General features: G+C 32.4%; 2 protein-coding genes across 5 annotated transcripts in view; one reads left to right on the plus strand and one right to left on the minus strand.

The window, feature by feature from the left end:
* LOC145739203 (organic cation transporter protein-like) lies at positions 1-22,598 on the minus strand. 3 transcript variants are annotated; one of them, XM_081994625.1, is made up of 7 exons: positions 5,036-5,148; positions 3,832-4,018; positions 2,195-2,524; positions 1,885-2,143; positions 1,424-1,832; positions 628-1,073; positions 1-573 (listed from the first exon to the last, which is right to left on the minus strand). In XM_081994625.1, the coding sequence occupies exons 2-7, from the start codon at positions 3,898-3,900 to the stop codon at positions 401-403; spliced, it is 1,686 nt and encodes a 561-aa protein (XP_081850751.1). In that variant the 5' UTR covers positions 3,901-4,018; positions 5,036-5,148; the 3' UTR covers positions 1-400. The 3 variants fall into 3 exon arrangements, with proteins under 3 accessions (XP_081850751.1, XP_081850752.1, XP_081850753.1); XM_081994626.1 differs by lacking the exons at positions 3,832-4,018; positions 5,036-5,148 and adding an exon at positions 22,335-22,598; XM_081994627.1 differs by lacking the exon at positions 3,832-4,018.
* Positions 21,771-23,707, plus strand: part of LOC145739204 (uncharacterized) — a 65,143-nt gene continuing 63,206 nt past the window's right edge. For both annotated transcript variants that reach the window (XM_081994628.1, XM_081994629.1), the window contains exon 1: positions 21,771-21,981. In XM_081994628.1, coding sequence (XP_081850754.1) covers positions 21,882-21,981 — 100 coding nt within the window. In that variant the 5' untranslated portion in view covers positions 21,771-21,881. The remainder of the gene's footprint in view (positions 21,982-23,707) is intronic.

A 23,707-nucleotide genomic window follows, 5' to 3' on the forward strand; every position in this document is an offset into this window, starting at 1 on the left:
GTGTGGCAATTTACAGTATATGGTAGTATCTTTAATAAGAAAAACACAAGTACAATAACGATTTTTCGTTAATTACAATACTGTGAATACAGTGTTGTGTTATTGATTTGAACATTGATGCGTAGATGTCTGACAATTTCACGAGTTAAATCTATATCCTAACAACCGTGTAACGTAGTGTGTGACCACTAGATGTCGCAAATACACCGCAGGAAATGCCTCATATCCTCAGATTACTTTCTAAAGCTTTTCCTCAAGTTGCCAATTTGAAAAATATTATTAAAGCTAGTTTACTACTTTAAAAATGTAGCTTTTTAGATATATAATGAAACATTGGGATTCGAATTAAAACCAGTAATTTTTTTATAACAAATATGTACTAATAAGGAGTCGGAATAATCTAAGTGTTTTGATATAACGTTGTAGTACTTTCAGTGGTTCTCTTTTTAACAAACTGCCATACACGTTCATCTTCTCCAAATTCTTCTCCATCTTGAAGAGTAACTGGAAGTGTTTTATTGAGGGTTTCCGGAAGAAACAGGCAAGCTACAGCACCTGAGACCATTAACATCCCTAGAAAATAGAGGTATCAAACTGTGATGAGCTTTTCAAGTTAAATCGATTAACCTATAAGAATTTCTGGAGCTGGCCTCCACATCTCAGCCAAATACAAAATTTGACTGCTGAAAAATGTCGCTCCATAACCGACTACATGCACTACAGCCACTCCCTGGCCTCTAACAACTGTAGGGAGTAGCTCAACAGCATATTGATGTCCTGAGTTATAAGCAATATTGATTCCAAGCCTGGCAATTATACTTAGAACCAAAAGGACTGCAGGTTTTGGATTGCTGTTGAATATTATATAGACTCCTGCGCAGGTGCTAATAATACCGCTTACTGCCAAACTGCTACTGGCTAGGGCTTTTCTGCCAACTTTGTCTTGCACCATCAGAATGAATAAACAAGCAGGTAAAATTGTAGATGAGGTTATAGTGAAAACTAGGAAAGGAGAAAGTCCAGTGCCATTGATATTCTTTGAAATTGCGTCATAGCATAACGTTAACACCATCCTAGAAATAAATTAAAATTCTGCTCTCAATATTATAACAAATACAAGCAATAAAGTACTACAACAAAAAATATCAACAAATCACAAAAAATATATAGTCCACTTATTTATCTTTCAAGGTTTTCCTGCCATGTCAAGGAACTAGACCTTAATTTCCTCGTAAATAAACTTTATTTCGCTTTTATAGAGAATCACGGTTTCGGGAACGAATTTGTGGATAAATCTGGATCTGCCGAAATTGGAAATTAAACCTATAAAGAATATTAACTAAGCCAAACGCGAAACCGTTGCACCGATAGGGCAAGTTAAAAAAATAACATTACGTGCTTTGAGTGTAAAAATTCAACTTACGATTTGTACATTAGAATCAAGGTTTTTCTCCTTAAATTTGGGGTTTTTAATAACCCCAAAAAGTTTTCTGATCTGTGTTCCGTATTGTTGATGTGTTCCTGGGAATAATCTTGTAGAGACTCTATAGTTTTAGGATGCAATACCTTCTTGTTGATTTTAGCAATTTTCTTAAAACATTTAATAGCTTCTTCAATTCGTCCTTTACTCATCAACCATTGAGCACTTTCAGGCACTATCAAATAAAAGAGTAACACCGGCAAATTGGAAAGGGAGACAATTATTAGAAAAATTTTCCAATGTCCTACCCAGGCTGCCAACCAGGGTATCATCATACATGATATACTGTAGAATATGCCAATACAGATGTTCAAACCAAAAGTTCTCATTGATGGTCTTAAATATTCCATAACTGAAAATTAAACATACTATACCTCAAGTAGTTGTTAGATTTAAATACATACCTATGATATACATCATAACAAAATTAGTGTCAGTGGCGCATCCTGCCAAAAACCTACTAAAACCAAACACTGTAGCATTAGTGGATAAGGCGGTAAGACCATTGCCACAAAAAGCTAGAATATTAGCTATTACAAGAACGTGAAGCCTTCCTATGTTATCTGCAAGTACTCCAAGTACCACTCCTCCAATTACAGAACCTACAAAGAACACTGACTGGCCTAATACTGGTTTCCAGTTTTCAGAACACACCCAATTAAGCTAAGGAAATTTAACTTGAGAAATGTTACTACAAAAGTTCAGATTCTTTACCTCCTGCACAATACTAACAAATCCAGCAAAGTTTGATGTATTGTAAATCCATCCGTCAGTACAAGGCTTCTCTATGTAAACATCAGATTCATTTTTGGAAAACCTTATAGAACATTCTAAGGCTGTTACTACATCCTCCTGGTTATAGTCCAGAGTACTACAAGTGTAATCTGGAACCAGGGTAGTAAAAGTTTGTCCAAAGTAGTGAAACGCTGACAATACGTTAATGACACTGAACAGCGCTATGAGGATTGCTTGGTATTTGGAAAAGTCTCCTACGTAGGCCAGCATATCATCCAGGTTGTTTATTTCAGCATCGGCCATAATTTCCTAAAAATTTGTTCGTCAGAATATAATATCTGGATCTAATATACTAAAAGATCATGTTAAACCAAGGCTACAGTTTTTACAGTAAGTAAGTAATTGTCATACAAATTTCCGTAACTCTAAAGTAATTTAATAAACAATTTAAGAGACAAGTCAAGTTTTTTTTTACACTTCTTCAAACGATTTTGACGTTTGAATAACAGTCAATTGTAAAGGGTTATTCTGGGTTAGAAGAACTCATGCAATTTCTTAAAGTGTTTTTCACTGCAAAATGAGTTTCACAATATTAATACTTTTGAACAATATGTACGAAATAACAATGATAATAATAAAAATAGATTGAGAGAGAATAATCCTTATTGTCTAAATGCAATATTTATTTGCTCAAAATGAAATATGGGAATAAGACTAAATGAAATAAAAGACAAACGTCATTTTAATGGTGCTTCGCATTTCATACCTGATCAATGAAGGACGTTCAAGAGTGAAATATCTAAAGCTGAGCACCATTGAAATTATCCCGGTATCTGCCTAATTAATTCCCCTTTATTTAATGGCCTTATTCAAACCTACTTATATAGTGGGTGAAGCTATCAGATTAATCAACCAGACTTCCCATCTCTGTCCCTTTGGTCTTATTGGAGGCTGATAAACTGTAGAGGATTAACCGGCACTACATTTGGCATGGCCATTGCTTTTCAATAAGGTCATAGCCGATTGTACGTCACGATCAAGTAGAAAAATTTGCATGCACTCGAACAGTAAACGCGATGGCAGTATTTCACTGATAAACACATCTAATGGCTCTCTAGAAAACTCATTAACATAATAAATGAGTTTAGAATTTGGCATGAAATATGAGACTTTTATGCAGGTCTTTAGTCACCAAAAAATGTGTTTCTGCTCGTTAATAAACAATCAATCAAAAAGTTAAACTTACGAAAAGGACTTCAATTATAAGAGAATTGCTTCGATACTTAAGTTTCTTTGTGTGCTCTATTTTATGCCACTATCCTTTTTATAAAAATTTATAATACTTCATTTTTTACAAATATTTGATGAAATAAGAGTCAAACTTTTATTCAATTTAGCAAATAGCTTTACTTCATGCTTCTTTCGTTTATATGAATCCTAATATCACTTGTCCCTTTCTGTAAATCCTATTATGCAAAACAACAAAATGCTTACAACAACACCTTATTGTGTTATTCTCTAAAGCGGACTGAAAAGCAAAGAACAATAACTGGTAAAAAACAACAAAAAAATGCAGCCAGTCAGTGATGAAACAAACACGTTAAATTTACGCTTACCTTTTCCAGTTTAGATGTGAAAATAATTCTAGAGTTTTTAGCATCAGCCCACACAAAATAAAACTTCATTAAAAAGTGTTGGTTTTTGCAGAACAGTAGCTAAATTAGATTTAGAGCTGGGCGAAATACTTATACTATCCAAACCAAATAGTATCTATGGGTGGGTTCTTGGGTTAGTATCTAAAATCTAATATAATATAATAATAATCTCTAAATGGTATCTAAATTTAAAAATATTAAAATTCAAGCACAACAATTTCCATATACCATAACGGTCTAGTTCTTGATAAATAAAAAAAATTCTATGAATTCGTTATATTGTTTAAATTTAACAAAATTAACTCATAACGTGATGTGTATCCCTCTAACCCGATATATAATAAAATATAGATTTGAATTAGTGTACGATAATTTCCCATAGTAAAACCGCATTCATTAATAATATAGTGTAAATAATGAACGTAATTATTAATAAATTTGTTCGGATCTGGTGAGCGAGTTAACAACTTGGGCATTAAATGTTGCAATTATTAAAATCAAAGAATATAAATAGTTGTATTGTCAACATTAATGTGATTGAGACCTTACGCCACTGGCTTCAATTTTTTTGTATCATAAAATTGATCATTTTTGTTTATTACAGATATTCATGGTTTGGAAAAAAACCCATTACTGTTAGAATTTATTTCAAACTAATTTAGACCATAACAATGTTCTTCTTAAAGCTAGTTAAAAATGTGTTTAGTAACCTACTAGCTTTGCTTTTTCTGAATTATCAAAATTTTGTATGTAATTAATAAAGTCACTTTCTGTTTATTTATTATCAATTGACTTGCTCTTACGCATTATTTTTGCAATATATTTAAAGCAAACCTAACTCATAATGACAAAGATTTACTTTCCTCATTAGCTTAATAAAAGCTTTTTTTCAGCTTTTTATCATTATTCACTTTTATTATTGTTGATGTCACTCGATTTTCGCTTACTATCAATATATTTATATTTCCATTACAGTCCTTATTTGAAGCAACCAAAGTCATAATGACATTTTTTTGGGTTGATGACAACTAAAAGTATAATTTATCTACGCCATTGGTTTGCTATTTCTCAAAAAAATCGTCTAAGAATACTCACGTAATAATTTTTAATACACAACAAATATTTTTTAATTATATTTACGCACTTTTTGGATTAGTGTACTTACCATAATCAACTAAACAGTTAGAAGTTAACCAAACTGATAAAAGAACAAAACAAGCCTGTTTACGAAGTGAAATACTCAAACCGAATGCTTTATGACATTGTCACGAATTTTTCAAGTTCAATGAAAACACATAAATTATTAAATATCTGATATAGAGGACGTTCTGCATTAGATGTTAAATATATGTAATTTTTTTTGCGTGTTTTATGGCTATTATTCAATAAAGTAGTCTAGTCTGCTTATTAACCAGAACGCTTTTAAATGTAAGAGAATTTCCTTTGTATAACCAAAATTGAGAATATGCAAGCCCCTTTAGGAAGTCTAAAAACTGCATTAATGTTAATTAAACTTTCCCGCCTACTAATGAACCTATTAGCAGTGTTACTTGACGCCTTCAAAAGCTTGAATATTCTTTAATCTTGCTTTTAAAAGTATCCAATTTATTTTTACTTGGATTTTGACCGTGTATGTTGTTAGTTGCCCTAGAGTTGGTAATTTATGCAATACATCCTTTAATATATTATGATACGTGGGATTCCTTTCAGATTTTGTGTATGCTGCAATTTAGAATAAAATTGCATGAATAGCATTTAATGAAGTCCAGAATATTTGGATCAAAACACTTACACCCACAGGAAATATGAGAATATCAAAAGATTTTTTCAATAGGCACATTTCCATGATCAATTATCTCCCTGCAATCAATTGAATATTACGCTGTATTTAATCCCAATGCAGTGACCTGTTTAATATGTGCTTTTACTAATAAGTACTAACCAATGATTTAAGCCGTTGATGTTCGCCAGTAGATAATTATTTCTGCGAGGTAATCAATTCGATTCAGTAATTATACAGTCGGATGATAGTTAACTTTATTGACACTTCGATGACTATTTCGTTTTGTATCCTGCTACTAAGAGATTCTCAATATTCCCTTCATACGTATGGATGGGCTTATTGGATTAACACCATTGTGTTTACAATATTCAATCTGCCGATCTCCTTAACTTGACTGATGATAACTGGCTTCAATTAAATTTAATTAACTGAAATTGAAAAAGTAGGGACATCCGTTTCAAAATTTTGTTTCAGGATAGCTGCACCAAACAAATGATTTAAGTTAAAGCTAATTCTATGATCGTGTTTATAACAATAGGCCAAACGTTTGATGCGAATATCAACAATTTGATGGTTGAAGCCTTAGTGGTTGCTAGTTTTTGGTAAATGATAAGTACTAGAACCTTGAAGTTAAAAGGATTTTTCCACACTCAATGTTTTTGCTTCAGTCCTCTCTGTTCTTTACTTAACTGTGACTTGTTTGTTCCCGGACTGACGAGAGATCTGAAAGTATTCCTATAGAAAAGGTGTGGGAGTGAAGAAGCGCAGTTTATCATCAGAGAGCATCAAAATACTGTTTTTGCTTTTGGAGAGTTTTTGAGATATTGAAATTTTAAAAATATTTAAATATAGTGGCGAGACTTAAATTCAAGCATATTTGACACATTTTAGCATTCTCTAACTTAAAAGTATTATTTTAAATGTACAGTAACGTCGAGTGGATTATATCGAGAGAGAATGTGGTGTTTGTAAAATATAAGAGAGATAAACAACGTAATTCCGCATCTGAGTATTCAAATACGTTGCCGAGAGCAAAGATATCGGATTGCGGGAACTAATCCTAACATTTTATTCTCAGCACAAAGTGCTGGTAATGCATTATGAGAAGTGTCATAAATTAGAGCTTTCAAACGAAGAGCAGCTTGAACAATTAAAACAGGCTTAATGAAAACCGAAAAGTGTGAACTGCCAGCACATGGCATTTTATTTGTGTTGGTTGTTTGAGCGTGAAACCAGCGTAACGTAAATAACAGCAAGATTAAAAAATAAATTTAATGGTTGATAAAAAAATCCGCGATATTAATTCCGGTTTTAAAATTTGCGGGTTAATCAGGGAGCTCGCGTGTATAAATTGGTTCAGTTAGGGATATGAATAAAACAAAACGCCTTAATTTAATAAAACATTGATAATACACGGCTTTGGAGTTAAATTATGGCTTTGGTATGAAGTTAACGCCAAAACACCCTTTGGTAACATTTTATCGTAAGAGCTTAAACAATGTAGGCATGTGAATTTATGCTTTTACTCCTGAAACATTTCGAATAAATTACCTTGTTCTAAAAAGAGGAAACGATAACGGTCATGCAATTTCGCCGAAATTGGATATTCAAAAAAATCAAAATAAACGAAACGAAATACTTCTGAACAAATCTCAACATAAATACATTGCTTTTACACTAACACCCTCGTATAACCCGGGAAAATTGGCTTAGTCTGAAGCGTGGGACAAAATTCTATCAGGCTGGCTAAATCTCATGGGTCCGCTTTTCGTCTTAAATTGAAGAACTAAGGTCAGCGCATTCGATTCTAGCAAAAATTACCATTCTTACCATTTTCACTGTATATGGAAGACGGCCTAATTTAATTTAACAACTCGGTGTTAACTACAAACTGCTTACATTAAGCAAGGATTGAGTGAACAGATAATGCTGCCAAAAAGAACTTTCTAATTTACTGAATTGAAATTGCCATTGCATACTCCACTGCAAACCTTCCATTAAAACTACATTAAAACCTCATTCTAGCAAATATTTACTTTTCTTTACGCTAATACCCCAGGGTCTAAATCTCACTGTTCACTTTAGTAATCTAGTTTTATCATTCGATATCACATTTTTATTGCCAAATGCGCCTCATTATGTATAGATATAAATATGTAATGTTTTCCAAAAAATGCACATATATTGTATGGCCTGGTCTGGAAATCACGTTTCCAAATCTGATTTTTAAAACAGCAAAAGTGGATTTAAAGTAGTGAAACATCGTCACTCTAAAGAGCTGTGATTGGATTTGATGACAGCTGCCTTTCTACAGCAGAATTCCATTGAACTGGCAAAACTCGAAAGGTTTTAAACGTTGGAAAGTCAATGAAGCTAAATAAATGGGTTTAAAAATATGCCTGTTCCCTATTAAGAGGATGTAAAGTATGAGTTTATAAATAGATTTTAAAACTGTTTTGACACTGATATGGGATTGTGATGATCGGAACTTCAGTTTAAAGCTCTTAGCAGTGTAGTACTTCTATTTATGTTACCATCAATCTACATTTAAGGCAAATTTGTTTTATTGATGATGTTCTTGTCATATTTTTAAACATAGATTAAAAATGTGATATGTAAGCTCAATTGTTCAATCAAAATTATAATGTAACTCAAATTATACAAAATTAATAGTTCAATCGGAATATCACTAATGTCAATCTGGATGTAATAATATTTAAAGTACTTAGTTAAATATAGAATAGAATTTAATTGTGCCACAAACTCTATAAAATATTTTCCTGAAAGTAAATCCAAATGGAAGCTAAATGTATCGTCTCTATAGTGTAATGTAAGGGAAACAACTTGACGATTTCCTTTCAGAATTAATTTGAAACTGGGAAATTGTTTAATCAGACAACACCAAAATGTTTAGATTTCATTAAGCTGGGAAATTTGGTTATAACGTTCAACTTGTTCTGACTGGTAAGTACCCATTACAAAAATTCTGAAACGTCAAATCAATGGCTAATAATAAAATAGTTTCGAATTTTGAAGATACTGGTAGAAGAGCATGTTTTGATACCTGATTAAAATTCAACAAAACAAACTGTTTTAAAACTGATCTGGCAGCCTATCAAGAATTTCCCCGGTTTTTCCACTTGAAACGAGCTTTATTAAAAATGTATCAATATGCAAATTGCGTTGGAAAATCTGTTCTTTGTTATTAAATGGATTACTTTTAATCGCCGTTTAGATTTTGTTACACAAATACGCCGAAGCCATTTAAATACATTTTGTTCTTAATATGGAAATGATGATTTTTAAATAAAGGGGTATAGCATATGTGATTTAAACGATTATTTTTACAATTAATTCTCTTTTAATATAAAACTGTTCATTTACCCACATATAATTCAGGAAATATGTGCTTGTATCTAATATGTCAAGATGTCCGAAAACATGGAAACTATAAAAGATATATTTTTGACACCAAGTACTGTTCAGTTAGTATAAGTGACATTAAAAAAATTAAACAATTTCTTACAATTTTATGAAATTTACAACCAGTCGTTTCGGACAAGTTTCAGACAGTTGCTAAAGCTTTTTGCGATTCAGTGTACTTACAATAAAATAAAAAAATATTCGGATATTTACATTACATGTTCCGAAATCCATTGACTTGAATGGCCTACAAATATTCTTAGCATGTATTTTTGTTATATATCAAACAACCTGTCAGGATTCAGGGATCAATCAAATTTTAACTATGGGTAAAATATTGTTTGGAGGTAAGTGCTTTTGAATTTCCCTGGCTAAACAGAACATTGTTTGGATGTTGATTGCTAGCTTCCGCTTAAAATCGAAAACGGTATTTTGCCTATTGCGTCAAAGCAAAGAGGAGCTTTAAAATTGCCAAATCCAGTCATTTGTTAATATTTACGAGTTTGGGTTCGTTATTTTTCGCTTTCAATATTTATCGCTTTCCAGGTAGGCGGTTCTAATTTGTTGACTTTTTTTCGAAGATTAAACATCGATTGCTTGTTTTTTTTTTAAGACAAATATTTGCATAGTTTTAAGTGAATTTATTTAGATTACAAGCGATGTTCATTTTAGGGAAATCCAATTAGAGAAGAGCTAATTGTGGATATTTGATATATAAATTAAATAAATAAAGTCTTAAGAACACTTTGATTAAATTAGACGTGAAACATAAATTCGTGACGAACTGACCCATTCGTAAATGAGATCAACAGCTAGGAAAATATAACATTAATATGTATGTACAACCTGTGGCCTTCCTACAAATTCATTACCTACAGTGTTAACATAAATGGTATTAAACTGATCTAATAGCTTTGAAATAATTGAATGACACGTCGACCGCACGCACCCAAAACGTTCGACTATTGAATTTTGACAAATTTGGTTCGAAAGTAATTTACTGTTTTGTTCGACTTATTTTGCGGAAAAAGTTACGAATCCATTAAAACTGTTCCGCCGAGTGTTTACGGGAAATCGAATCGACCAGACAATAAATAAAAACCTCTCCAACCAACATTTTTATTTTCCTTTCAAACTGAATCGCACTGTTATGTTTTCACCATATCAAAACCTGACTAGAAAGTGAACCGAAAAGGATTTGGAGGGTAGCAAATTTTAATGTCATATACCAGAAAACCCGACTGGGCTTGTGAATTCGATATTAAAGTAGGGCAAAATCAAACACCACTAAAATAATCTGATTATCATCAATGATTAATCAATTATCTCTGAAATTTCTCTTGCCATGACTAGCTGAATTGGTAAGGCAAACTTGATTAAATCAAGAGACAGACAGTGGAGTAAAGGTTTAACTAATTAAATACACGTCGGACATGTGCTGAATAAATCCACACACAACCACAAAAAACACACCCCTACTGATTGATTGCATAGAGAAGGGCGAGTCCCAAGTTCCTGAATCGAGTATCTACACTATTCCACTACTCTGACTGCACCTAAATTTAACGTGTTCGTTAATTTCCCTATACAAGATAGTCTTGTAGTAACCGTAGTTGTGGAGGTCTATCACGCAAAGGCAACGAAACCCATTTGCAAAAATAAGTTTCTTGGTTTGTAAACTTTTTTTGTCTGGATGGTTTTAACCCCAACGAAATTTAACACTTTAATAAAAATTTGTTTCATTTAATAAATTTGAGAGTGAAAGTACCTCAAAAAATAATTTATTATTGGCTGAGGTTACAGGGTTGTATACAGAGTGATCCAAAAATAAGCCCTGCATCACATACCTAACTTTCAACAACAGTTTTAAAACCTGTATTGTTCAACATATCAATTATTTTATACCCTGTATTCGATGATTAAAAAATTACTCATAACATTTAAGTATTCTCACATATTGATTATTTTTAAAAAACCAAGGATATCCGCAGATAATCTTCACTCATCCAAATACTCTGTACAGGTGTGTTTAAAAACCTCTATGGCAGAATTTTTCGTTTAGCAGGGCAATAGTGGTATTTTGTTTGAAATATTTCGAACATTATTACAGAACACCTGCGAAAACTGTAATCTTGTTTGCTTATTGAATTTAATTGAAAATTTTGATAATTCCGTTATAACTTTCTCTAATATTGGAACTGTAGTTAACTTACTTGTTTACACCTAAAAATCAGTTGAATTTACTTTAAGAAAACAATTTTAGATTTGTCAAGAACTAAAACTTGTTATTTTCCATTTCAATAGCAAAGTCACCACAGTTAAACAAAAATTTTGATAATTAGGTTTCTTTGAGAGAGTTTTAATGCAAACTTGTTGTGCAGAAGATAATACCAAGCCGTGCAATTTATCCTATATCTCCCTTTACTACATCCCTGTTGTGTTAGTTATGGGCTTATTAGTTACAAGCTGTTTAACGAGAATTTATGATTCCTATCTCATCTTTAATAGGTTGTTGATAGAGCTTTGTTCAGTTGATTATGTAATTATTTCTCTTGCATGACTTTTCAATATAGGTTATAAGGTCAGAACAAATTTTCAGTTCAACGTAAAGAGTCTTAAGAAAAAAAACATCAGATATTTCAACGGATATAATGTTCTAAAGCATCTCAGTAGCCAACCATATTTCGCAATTCTATCGTAAATTACCCAATAAATAGAGGAAAATACCCCGTTGTTTGTCACGGTAAAATATACTTCATAATTCTCGAAACCTAGCAGAAAATTCATTTCCTTGTTTGCTTCTAAAACCTTAGTTTTCCACTTTAACATTAGTTGCGGATGACGTTCCTTCACGCCTATAAATTTCCCGTCTGCTCAAACTTTCATATTTGGAAGTGGTTTTAAAATAATACTGGCGGAAAGTTAGGAACTTATCAAGCCGCAGGTATTTAACAAATTTTTACACAAGCGCAACTTTAAATAAATAGTTTTAAAAAGAAAATAAGACAAACTGTCTGACTTTTCGTTCTGAAGGATTTCCATTACTTTCTCCGGGCATTGAATAGCATTTATCATGGAATTTCAGAGTTCGCACGTCAAAATTTATTGCTGAGAGGCACTCCAAACGGCGGTTTTTAGATTTAGGGACATTTATCATTTGTTTAATTAAGCACCGTAAGTAAACCGTTAAATTGGAACCTTTTTAGATTCTAAGTGGAAAATTAAGCGCTCTAGTTGAAGCGATAAAAAAAAACAGAATTAAATTTGGACCTTGAAGATTCTGACCTGACAAATGTCGAATATTAAAAAAGTGAACATGCCGGAATATTTTCTACTTCTAGGAATCGGGACTTATCGATCGATCCATTTGTCTGAGATGGCTGGATGCTAATGGAATTCTTTGAATGCTTATGACAGCCTTTTCTACGGGAATGTTGGAGACAAAAAGATCTATATTTATTTTAAATCAGCAACTTCTTTCCATTATTGTCTTTATAACGAGAATATCACAACTGTGTTATTTTGAATCTGCTTTGGATATTTTATGAGCTATCTCCTTTTATTCTAATCAAATTTGCACGCTTCTGTTGATTCAGCTGCAATTAAATTTAATCCCTACCTACACTTGTATAAAAATAGTTTTTTTTGTTTATGTATCAATTAGAACTTTAACAAGACACTCTAATTAAATTTAGTTAATCTCTAAATCTCTCTGATTTTATTTTTTGCCTCTAAATTATTTTTATTTAGTTAATATTACAGCAGGTTTATTTGGTAAAACTTCTTATGTGTGTGTTGAATGGAAATCCAGGTTATTATTGAGACTCCAATCTAGTAGTGTAGCATAGACAACTGTATCTTTAATAAAACACATTCTCTTTTGCTCTTTACAAAATTGGATGTAAGGTCGAAATTAACATAAAATTCTCTGCAATTCTAAAGGGCTACCTGTAAGCATAGGCAGAAAGACCAAGTGCGGTCGATAGCCTTTTTCCTTATGAAAATAAAGATTGTTTATATATATCTAAAAGGCTTGGCGGTTAAAATTGAAATTAATGGCAGGCGATTTTGTGACTTATTTACATAAAAAATGTGTTACATTTTCAGACTTAATAAAAGTTTTCTTACGTTGTTTTTCTAGTTTCCTTCGTATAATTTTATAATGAATAACCATTTAACTCTTTCTATAAAGAGACTGACAGAGTTAAAATTCCACAATTCAATGTTGTATTTAACTCAGTTTTTCAAAACTGAGTAAATTTTTTATGAGATGAAAAACTCGTGTTCTTGTTCTGTGTGCTCTGTTTCCAGTAAAGAACAGCGCTATTAAATTCAGCTGTATGAATATAGAGTGATATTTATATTCGTGTATAACCGTGAAATCTTACTGACCTACAATGCAGTTCAAGTTCATTAAAAATGCAGTTGAGTAACTTATTGATTGCCAAAAATCTGTATTTGACAGTGTAGCTAGTAGCAGTGTAATAAATCAATTATTAAAAAAAACCATTCATTGTTGTAATGGTATCAGAAACATCGCCTGTGCCACACTCGTCGATAGCAAGTTTGCACCGTGAAATTGTCGAAAATTAATTAAATGGAAGCTTCGTTTCGTTGTCAATTGACATACGATGCTAACAGGGAATTCCATTTAGCGACACAAAAATATACACCGAAACGATTTATAAGGTTGACGTGAAACATGCAAAGCTGAGATTTACGGTCGTATAATGTCAAGATGCGTTTATAAACCATAAAACACTTGAGAATTTTTAATGAATAAGTGTTTCAATAAACGTTGAGAAAGTTTAATGTAAACATTCCTCCAACCTATATAAAAACCCGACCGTTAAGTTCGGTCCTTTCTCAAAGTGTGCCCTTAGTTTAGAATAATGACCAAAGTTTAGTACTAAAATTTAAACACAATAAATCAGGAACATTCGCAAGATATTCACATTATCCTTAAATAGAGAAGTTTGATCTCGGACAGAAGGTTTTGCTTAATTTATTACACAGTAATTCAACAGGTAGCAGGCTTACATACCTGGGTTTATGCCAGAATAATGATGAGGCTGCTTCTAATGAATTGCCGAACCTTAAACACTAGATTTGGAACTACTAGAAACGCTTGGTTAAATTTATTCAATTATGGCGTGGTTAAATTCCACCATAAAACTGTATTTCAAATAATGGGCTCGCCTGAAATTGTCGATCCATTTAAATCCAACAAATCCGGATCAGGTGTCAAATTTTAACCAAGGCTGATGAGCTTTTTAGAAAACCGCTCTGTTTATGTTTAACCTCATTTTCATTTTTGCTTTTTTCAGCTTAATTGTTTAAAAGTCCCATTAGGATATTAAATTATTTTTAACCAATTTCGAGTTTTATTACATTCAACTGACATGTAAAACATATTGAGAAAGAAGCATTTCCGTAATTTAATTGAAATTAAAATTTTTAATTTTTCAATTAAAAAGTATTAGGAGTCTTCTTTTACTACTTTAAATTGGGTAAAATAAGTACAAAAAAAACAACTTAAAATTTTTCATTTGCCAATTTCGAGTTTTATTACATCCAACTGACATGTAAAACATATTGAGAAAGAAACATTTCCGTAGTTTAAATGTCAGTAGTATCAATATTACTTGCAAATTCTTTGGATACAAATTGATTTTGACACAATCTAATTTTTTATGTCGATTTTTCCACGTGTAATTTAAGTTCAATGACGAAGATTTGTCTACAGGGTCAACAAGTAAAAATGGTAACCTGCTCTATCTAAGCACAATGAAATGATACAGTGAAGAGACAACAATTGAAGCTCTTAAATTTTTAACTAATTTTTGTATATTACTCTGTATAATGTGAGAAGCAAATCCCGTTAGGGTACTAGTTTTGTTTGCAGCCAATTTCGACAAAAAAATTTTGTTTTGCATTATTAATAGTTAAGTTAGTTTTAGAAGCACTTTTAATGAAGTTTTATATTGACTCTTCTTCTGCAAAAAACAAAGAGGTCCATGATTAAAATTTTCATATAATAATATATAACGTTATTAGCATGTTTTCGATTTTTTAGCAAATATCTCTTTTACACGCGTATGGAAGATATCTTCCAGTTTGTTTATTGTAATGGCGGTCCTAAAATTATCACGTCTTAATTCTGAATATGCAACAGATTACATCACGTAAACCTGAAGATTTTGTTTCTCGTAGATATCAAAAAGAGCAACCAAGGGTTGCTAGGTTGTTAAAATTACTTAAGCACATATTAATTATATTTCATTGGTATGTACACAATATAATAAAGTTTGTTCAGCAAACAATGATTAAGGTTAAGCAAATAAATCAGCCAGTACAAGGGCCTGTGCTGATTGTTTTGAACGCGAGGACGATCGATTTGCCACCTTTTTAGAAATAAGATTATTCGGTTTGTTTACTTTCACTTATCCCTGATAGCCTCGCGTAGCTTCTGTAGTGTTTGCGAAAAACTTTGTTAAGAGAGAATCTATTGATAAGGGCCGAGAAAAAGGCAAGACAATAGACTTTCTATTAAATTCTACTCAGACTAGTAAGAACGTAAACTGATTAGCAAATAAGTCTAGCCCAGGGGTAATTAACCGATAGAAGCAATTTAGCTAATATCTATATCGCATCTTAAGGCATCAATAACCGAGTTAACAAACTGCCTTAAATACCCATATTACTTGCTCTTTGTCTCTTCCTAAATTAATTAATCTAAACAAGCGGAATAATTGTTCTCAACTAGAAACATCGAGTAAGGAGAAACGTAGAATTGAAAAGTCCTTAAATGTAACATTAGCTAGTAATTGATTATGACGATTCAAAACGGAATAGGTTCGTAAAAATTTGTTTCGAAAAATTGACACTAGAAAATTCCCTTGCCGGCAATATCGGTTACAGAAAACGTTGTACACTCATTGAGATTTCATTTTGCCTGGTTAAGCTCAAACCTAAGGTATGAATGGCTCTCTACTGAAATACTTTCTAAAGCGTATATTTCCAGCTTTCTAGCCACACATTTCATATCGTTTTAACTGCTTCAGACTTTTTCTTGTCGACAAAATTTCTTTTAAAACATCCCTGGCTATTTAAATAGCCAGACAAAAATATTGAGGGGGCGTCTAAGGAAATAACGTCTTCTTAAAATAACACACAAACACGACATGCCGGCTTTGGCCAGGTGTTAGCACTCCGGCTTTTAACTTTAGTATGTAGCTGATGACGCGATTAAATGCAAATAAAGTTCCGGAATTGGCTCAAAAACAATTAAAACAGGTAAAGAAATTCTTAAAGCTTTAAGTTGAGACAATAACCCTTCTAATACGTAGGTATATAAATAAATACGGCGAGGTTTAAAACGATACACCAAGGAAGTTGAAAATAACGCTCTAATCCACAGCAAAGAAAGCAAACGAAACTTCATTCATATTTATGAGAACCGGCTTACGTATTACGCCTAAAATTTGTCTTTGGAAAGTTTGGAAGGAAGGCTAGATAATGCTTGGAAATATTTAGAAGATACGAACAGTGACAGTTTAGTTGTTTTTACTTTAAGAATAATTTCAATATTTGATTTTAACCATTAATTCATAATGTCATTCAGTGTTTTTGTCGTGATATTAGAAAGTGGTTAATTAATCATCAGGATGTTCTCCACCAGTTTCATAGCTCTGATAGAAGGAAAGCAGGAAATTTGCATTAGTGAATTGATCATATGCAAATAATTGAACAATTTTCACCAACATGTACAATGTCATTAATGCACAGCAGCAAAAGAAAGACACTCACAAAGTTCTCTGACAAGCATATAGTCATAGTAAAACAAAATTTAGTAACTAATGCAGAAGGATTTCACACTCAGCCTTAATAAAATATGTTCTCGTGCAGGCGTTAAAAGCTTGGGTGGCTATTTGTAATTCAAAAAATAAACCATCTAAACTGTAACAGCGCCCATTGAAAATGTTTTTTCTGTACATTAAATCCTGTAGGATTAAATAGAGAGCCACTCCAGGGTCTGGCATCGGGCATTATCGACTTCAAATGTAGAAAGCCCATTATAAAGACTTCAGCCACATGTTTCATATCAGTAGGTACTTTAAATTACTGCTGAATAACGCTTCTGATTTATCAGGGTTTCATTTACCCTAACAGATTATAACAAAGCGTCCTTAATCCCAAGCCAATCGTATACGCTAATCCTCAATATGCATGCTTATGTGTAAGTAATTAAGATTATCAATTTCAAATTTTAATTTAAAGAAGTAAGTTAAATATTCTACAATGTGCTGATTTTAATGAATACTTTCACGTGTCAAAGGGCTCAGGAGCCTTCATAAATTTCCAATTTTTATTGCCCAATTATGGGAATTATAAGGACGCTCTATGGTTCAGGCAAATGGTAATAAATCCGCATAAACCTCTAAAAATGATTCCCGACTTTATTCAGATTATTTATGAACTTGTCGAAAATAAGGTCTGCTTTCCTTCTGGCCAGCATTGTTCTTGTGTTTATCATGCGTGCTATTTATTAGTTTCACATTTCGTTTTACTAACAGAAAATCAGACAAAATTTAAAACATAACAATGAATTGGACATTAAGTGTTCATTTTAAACCAAGAAAATATGTGGACTTATTACTTGCTGAGCAAAAACATTATATCAATAAGGTAGTAAAACTAATTTTAATTGGAAGTACAAATCCCGTTAGAACTCTAGCGAGTTTGATGCCAATTTTGACCTTACATACATTATTCATCTGAAGGTTATACCAGAAGTCCAAAATACATTTCATCAAAATATTATATTCATATATCTTATTACAAAAACCAATTCCATAATGAATTAACCAGCAATCAACAAACATTTTTTAGATTTTGTCACAACAGAATTAACTGAAATGTTAATTAACAGAGAGAAATGGAATTCCTACAATACCTAATCAGTCCCTTTCGAATAAACATATTTTTCCAAGCTAATACTACACATTCTGTTGTTATTAACGGCCAAGTTGGTTGCTGTAAATTTGGTGAAACATTTAACTTATGTGCCTGGAAAATTCGTTAAGTCAGAAGTACGAGGTTATATAATAGTTAACAAAATTTATAGATCTGAACCCAACCTAACTAGGTAGACCCATCCAATTTTCGAGGGCAATATACGTAGAATTTACGTCATTTCCGGGGCACTTGCCCCGGCCCCAAATGTAGTTGATAAAAATTGGCAGTTAATGAATAGAGAGATAAACTTCCCAAGAGAGAAGTGCAATTAGCGACGTTGAAAATGTCCAAATTGAAAATATATTGTCAAATACAGCACTGTAACTACTTGCAGTACAGTACCTTTCATAGGTAGAAACTTGTATGACTGAAATGAGGTTGAGTTGAATGGTAAAAGTAAATTAACTTTCACTACTCTGTGTTTTAACAGGTCAAAGTAAGTAAATTTATTCAAAAACATGGGCGAGAGTTTAACAATATAGTCGTTTTACAAAACGTTACGTGTATAAGGGAAAGGAAATGGAGCATTCAACCCTTTGTAATATTATTATGACGCCTTTAAAAGCTTAAATCATTTCCGGTTCTTGTATCTTGTTTACTGCACAATTAGAAGATTGCACTGTGGAATCGTGCGAAAGAGGATTAATCCAATTTCAAAGAAAACCTGCAGTCTACAGGAAATATAAGCAATGTGGAAATTGTATTAAGGTTTGATGGGCGAACCTATAAAGTTGACTTTTCTTACTAGCTTTGTTCTTGTTAAAAGTCGATAAAAGATGACGAAAGCAAGTATTTGAAGTTCAGATTGAATTTTGTCTGTTATTTCATGTCTAATTAATTATTATTTAAACTTAAAGGAAGATTAAAGAAGGTAAATATGTTGTAACCAAATTTTTGTTTAAAATTTCAAAAGCTACCAGATGTAGCTGGAGTTGATCACAGGGTTGCCATATTTCGGTTCAATGGGTTTTCTTTCAGAAAATTGATTCAGCCCTTTTTCAAGAAATGAAACATCAAAATATCCCTTTTCCCAAGTGGGCTTTAAGTTCTTTCCCACAAAAACATAATATCCAAATTGATCCATTGTACTAACAACCCAACAGATGATTAAATATTACAAGAACCCTTTTTATGGACAAATCGTCGTTGAATAGCAGGGCATGTTACGCAATGGTTTTTTTGCAGTTGTCAAAATATTAGTTCTATTTTTCGTCATCAGTTTCATTTATTAACAGAAATGAAAAAGGATGGAGGCTCACTGTCAGAAAAGATTATAAAAAGTATGGTGATGATGCAGCCATTATGGCACAAATAACAACACAGTTCACTCTTGTCACTAAACAAGTAATGATATGATAATTCGTTCATGTTAGTTATTATTTAAAATAAACTTTGTTATGTGGTATGTTCATTGCACTACACATCATTCAACTGTTTTTTTTTAAAGAATTCATGGTTTTATACTTAAGGATGCGCCATACGCACGTCGTAGACGATCATGACGTCATAGTAGCAAAACCTCTCAACATTTGTAAGGTTAAAGACATTCTGTTAAAATAGGTTATTTGTCAACTGACAGTAATTGAGTCTAGGCTTAACAAATTTTTGTCAGCGATTCTATCTTTTAGCTAGTTAACGACTACCTTACTTTTTTCTTAAAACCTTAAAAAACATACCCTTTTGTACACACTACAAGTGGGTTTGCTCGGCTTTCCTCCGTAGAATTGTGCTAATTTTCTGGATGACACAAACTGTCAGTCTTAAATTTTCAACACGATAGCAGCTGCTATGACAACAAACTTAATTTTTATTGACAACGTTGTAAACATGAGTTGGTTCATTTACACACATCAAGCTAATATAAAATTAATACTATTCAATAATATAGTAGTTAGAGTAGTTAGTAAGTTAGTTCCAAAAGTGCACAAAAACTGCGATGACAAAGACTAATTATTTTTGAAGAAACTTTTTGAAAAAGTAGCTGGCAAACAATTACTCAAGTCGGCACCTGCTAATTTTTAATTGCCGTTATTAAACACCGTTTACTTGGAGCAAGTTGTTAAATTTCATCGAGATTAATTGCAGGGTACGGAGGTGTGTTTCTGATAATTTCTGGCTTATCCGGCAGTGTTTTATTTATGACGCAGCTCCGATGAAAAATGTTCCCCAGGCTTCCAATCCTTTATTAGCCGAGAATTTAACTTTTTGGAATTTTAATTTACTAGAATCCCTTCGTTGTTTCTTGAATCTCGAGCCTCGATTCAGTGCAGCAGAACAAAAAGTTGTTGAAAATAAACGAGTCAACTTATATTATAAAACCTAATTTAATTAAAATAGAACGTGCATGTCTACGTCTATATTAATAAAGACACATGCTTAACTAGACCGAACATGGGTGTGTATTAGCATCCATTAGGGAGAATTTTTTCCAAAGCAAAATTCTACCTAACACAAACTTACTCTCAACTTGAACAACTTTACATTTTAATGTGGTCGTTATGAGCTCATCTTGAATGGGTTTATTATCATTAGTTCATCCTGCAATCTGATTTCATCCTGGCACAGTGTTCAGGTCGCATAGGAGTGAACTGCGGTGGTTTCACTAGTTAGTTTGCAAATGCAGGGTTTTCAAACGAAATGTAATTTACTAACGAATTTAACTCTCGATGCCGTTACTTTAATTACCGATGTAAACGTAACGAAAATGTTGAATTATTTCCGCCATATTTCACCCTGGATGTGACTGTAACGGCTGCTACTGGGCACATATCGCGTTCAACATTATGTGCTTTAATTAATTATTATTATCATCAACTGGATCTAGTCGTGGTAAGGTCGTCCAACGAGGTCGTTAAAAAAAAGGAATCGACTGATAACAGGTTTTTTTCGATGCTATAATTTCATACACCATTATTTACTGCTTTTAATTGAAACTTTACCATTAACATGTTAAGATGTTCTGATATCTCAAGACGAACGTAGTCTATATTAAATTAAACCGTCTGGTTCCCTCAGTACTAAAACAATTTCTTGAACTGTTTCAAACCAATTCACTAAAATAATTCGTTATCTGTCAATTTTTCGAAATTTTATTGCTTGGTCCCGATTTAAGTGACTCCTCTGACTACAGAGGTTTCTTCTTGACAATCAAATTAGTAGAACATAATACAATTATAGAACTTCGACCCCTTGAAAATATATCACCCAATGAACTTATGTGGATGCAATACTCTTAGCTAAATCACTGAAAGGCAAATAACAAACAACACTTGCTTTCACAACGTCTTCGCTTAGAACTACTTAGTTTCCTTTATGAATTCAAGTGGATGTGAAATCTAACCTTAAATTAGTCGATTAATAAGATTTTAATTATTTTACTAATATCACACAACAATTTCCTATAAAGGACATGTTTATGCTTTATAGTGTAATAAATCTCATTGGGGTGTGTGACCCGAAATAAAAAAATACGAGCTAAAACAAGAACGGTGTCAATTTAGCAATTATTTTTAACGCAAGTCATTTTGACACCCTTTATTACCATTAAACAAAAGAAGATAAGGCGTCCGAGCCGTTATCCAAGGGAAGAAGGGCATACGGTTCATTGTTAATTGCGCTGTGGTTCTGTAAAACAGGAACTAGTCAGGCCTATCGCACGCTCTGGCTCGGCAGGAATCAGACGAAATCGGGATATCGTCGAGTGTGCTGTGGCCATTCCCGATTTTCGAGTCGAACTTTCGGGATAAGGCGCGTAAGTTGTCATGTGCAACGTCTTCGGGATTTAACTATGCTATTGTCTGTGATTTTCTTATTTACTATTAGTTTTGTGTGTTTGTGCTCATCTACACAAGCTCAATCTCAAGATTATCAGCGATTGGATATTTTTGGTAAGTTTGCCATTATGTCATAAGTTAGTTAACTGTGTTTAACTTTGCTATATTAGTTATACGATTAATCCAAATAGCTTTCGGCTTTATGTGTAAACTTGCTAAATCTGTTTGACATTGTATGTTTAAGTTTTCATTTAAATCATAACAGACTAGAAGAAATTAATTGAGCCTAGTCGCACAACAGTCCAAAAGAAATAGTTTTCTTTTTTAATTGAAACAACCGCAAAAGAGACAACTTAAACGGATCAACTTTAATCATCAGAAATTACACAAAACAAAGCCTAATGCTTGTTTCTGTCACATTACTATTCAACAAGCTCCTATATTTCTCTGTTGACAAACCGCATTACCTTTGCCATTGACGTTACCACTCACTTAATTCGACTGATTGAAACCGTTCACTAGAGATGTCATTGAAGCGTATGAAATTCCGATTAAACTTGTTGTTTTAGATCCGCTGGTTGGTTGCATCTTCAACTTGCTACTGGACAGGTTTACACTGTTTGCAGAGCTTCCAAAGCTCTGGCTTTGATTACCAAAATTCCAAAGCAATGCAGTGTCGGTTTGAATTCCAGAGCTCTATTGTTGCATCTAAACATCGCTGCATTGTATCTGATATTTTTCCATTTAACTTTAGAGTAAAGTGCTTTTGATTAGAATACAAAGGTGATAATGCACTTATGCCAATTGGTTTTAAAAGCGTATTTAGCTAAATTATGTCTTCTTTATAGGATTAAAATTTTATCTTTGTAGTTATTTTTGGCAAATCTAAACCTTTGCTTATTTAAATATTTTTTTAAGAAGTACTTTGTTTAATAGTAAAAGTAATTTTAAATAAATTTCAAAAATTTAGCAAATTTAAACAAAAATGTCGAAACTCCTGTTTTTAACAGAATACAGGATGACAATCCTCTTATTCTGTTAAAGTGACCAAACTACCATCGTGTATATCACAGCAATTAGCCAGCTCAATCGTTTCAACACGATCTCCCGTTCTTCTTTTCTTTTTCAAAATATGTTGGCTTTTGACATCGATCAGACAGATCTCAATTACTTCAACTTTTCTTTTCTTCTTCTGTTCTGACGCTGAAAAGACTTAATTCTTCTTTAAAATATGTTGTGGCTTTTAAAATTTCTGGGCAATTAGTTCTTTTCTGTTCACAAATAATTTTTAAGTTTCTTCGTAACTGATGCAGATTCATTTATTCGCTTAACTTAATAATAGGTAAACCACAAACGAACTTTATTAAATTGTTTCTTAACAAGCAATAAATGATTTGTACGAGCATATATTTTTTTGCATTAGGTATTTTGCGATCCAATTTCACCTGACATTGGGAACAAAGGCTTTTTATATAAAACTACCGCAACGGAAAATTACAATTTTATTTCAATAAATTTGTGAACAGCGGTTTCAACGTTAAAAGTTAATTTTTTTAACCTTTTTTTTTTTTTGGTTAGCTGCTCCACAAAGGTTTAAAAAACGATTAAAGATTAAATTAGTATATAATACTTCCCCTTTTAGCCATTTAGGGCAAAATTTACCACTTTTGCTTACAGTGAGATATGTACTAGAAAATGTAAGTACAAATAACTCGAGTTTGGTATTATGTAGTATAAGTATTTAATTTTTACATTTATAGAAAACAACGATAATACTAAGTTGTGCCACAAATTGAACTAACTGTCACTTATGTTAATTAAGGAAGCTAGGCATTGTTAA

Source organism: Ips typographus, linkage group LG16, assembly GCF_016097725.1.
Source record: "Ips typographus isolate SLU linkage group LG16, UJ_Ityp_2.0, whole genome shotgun sequence".
NCBI classification, from domain to species: Eukaryota; Metazoa; Arthropoda; class Insecta; order Coleoptera; family Curculionidae; genus Ips; species Ips typographus.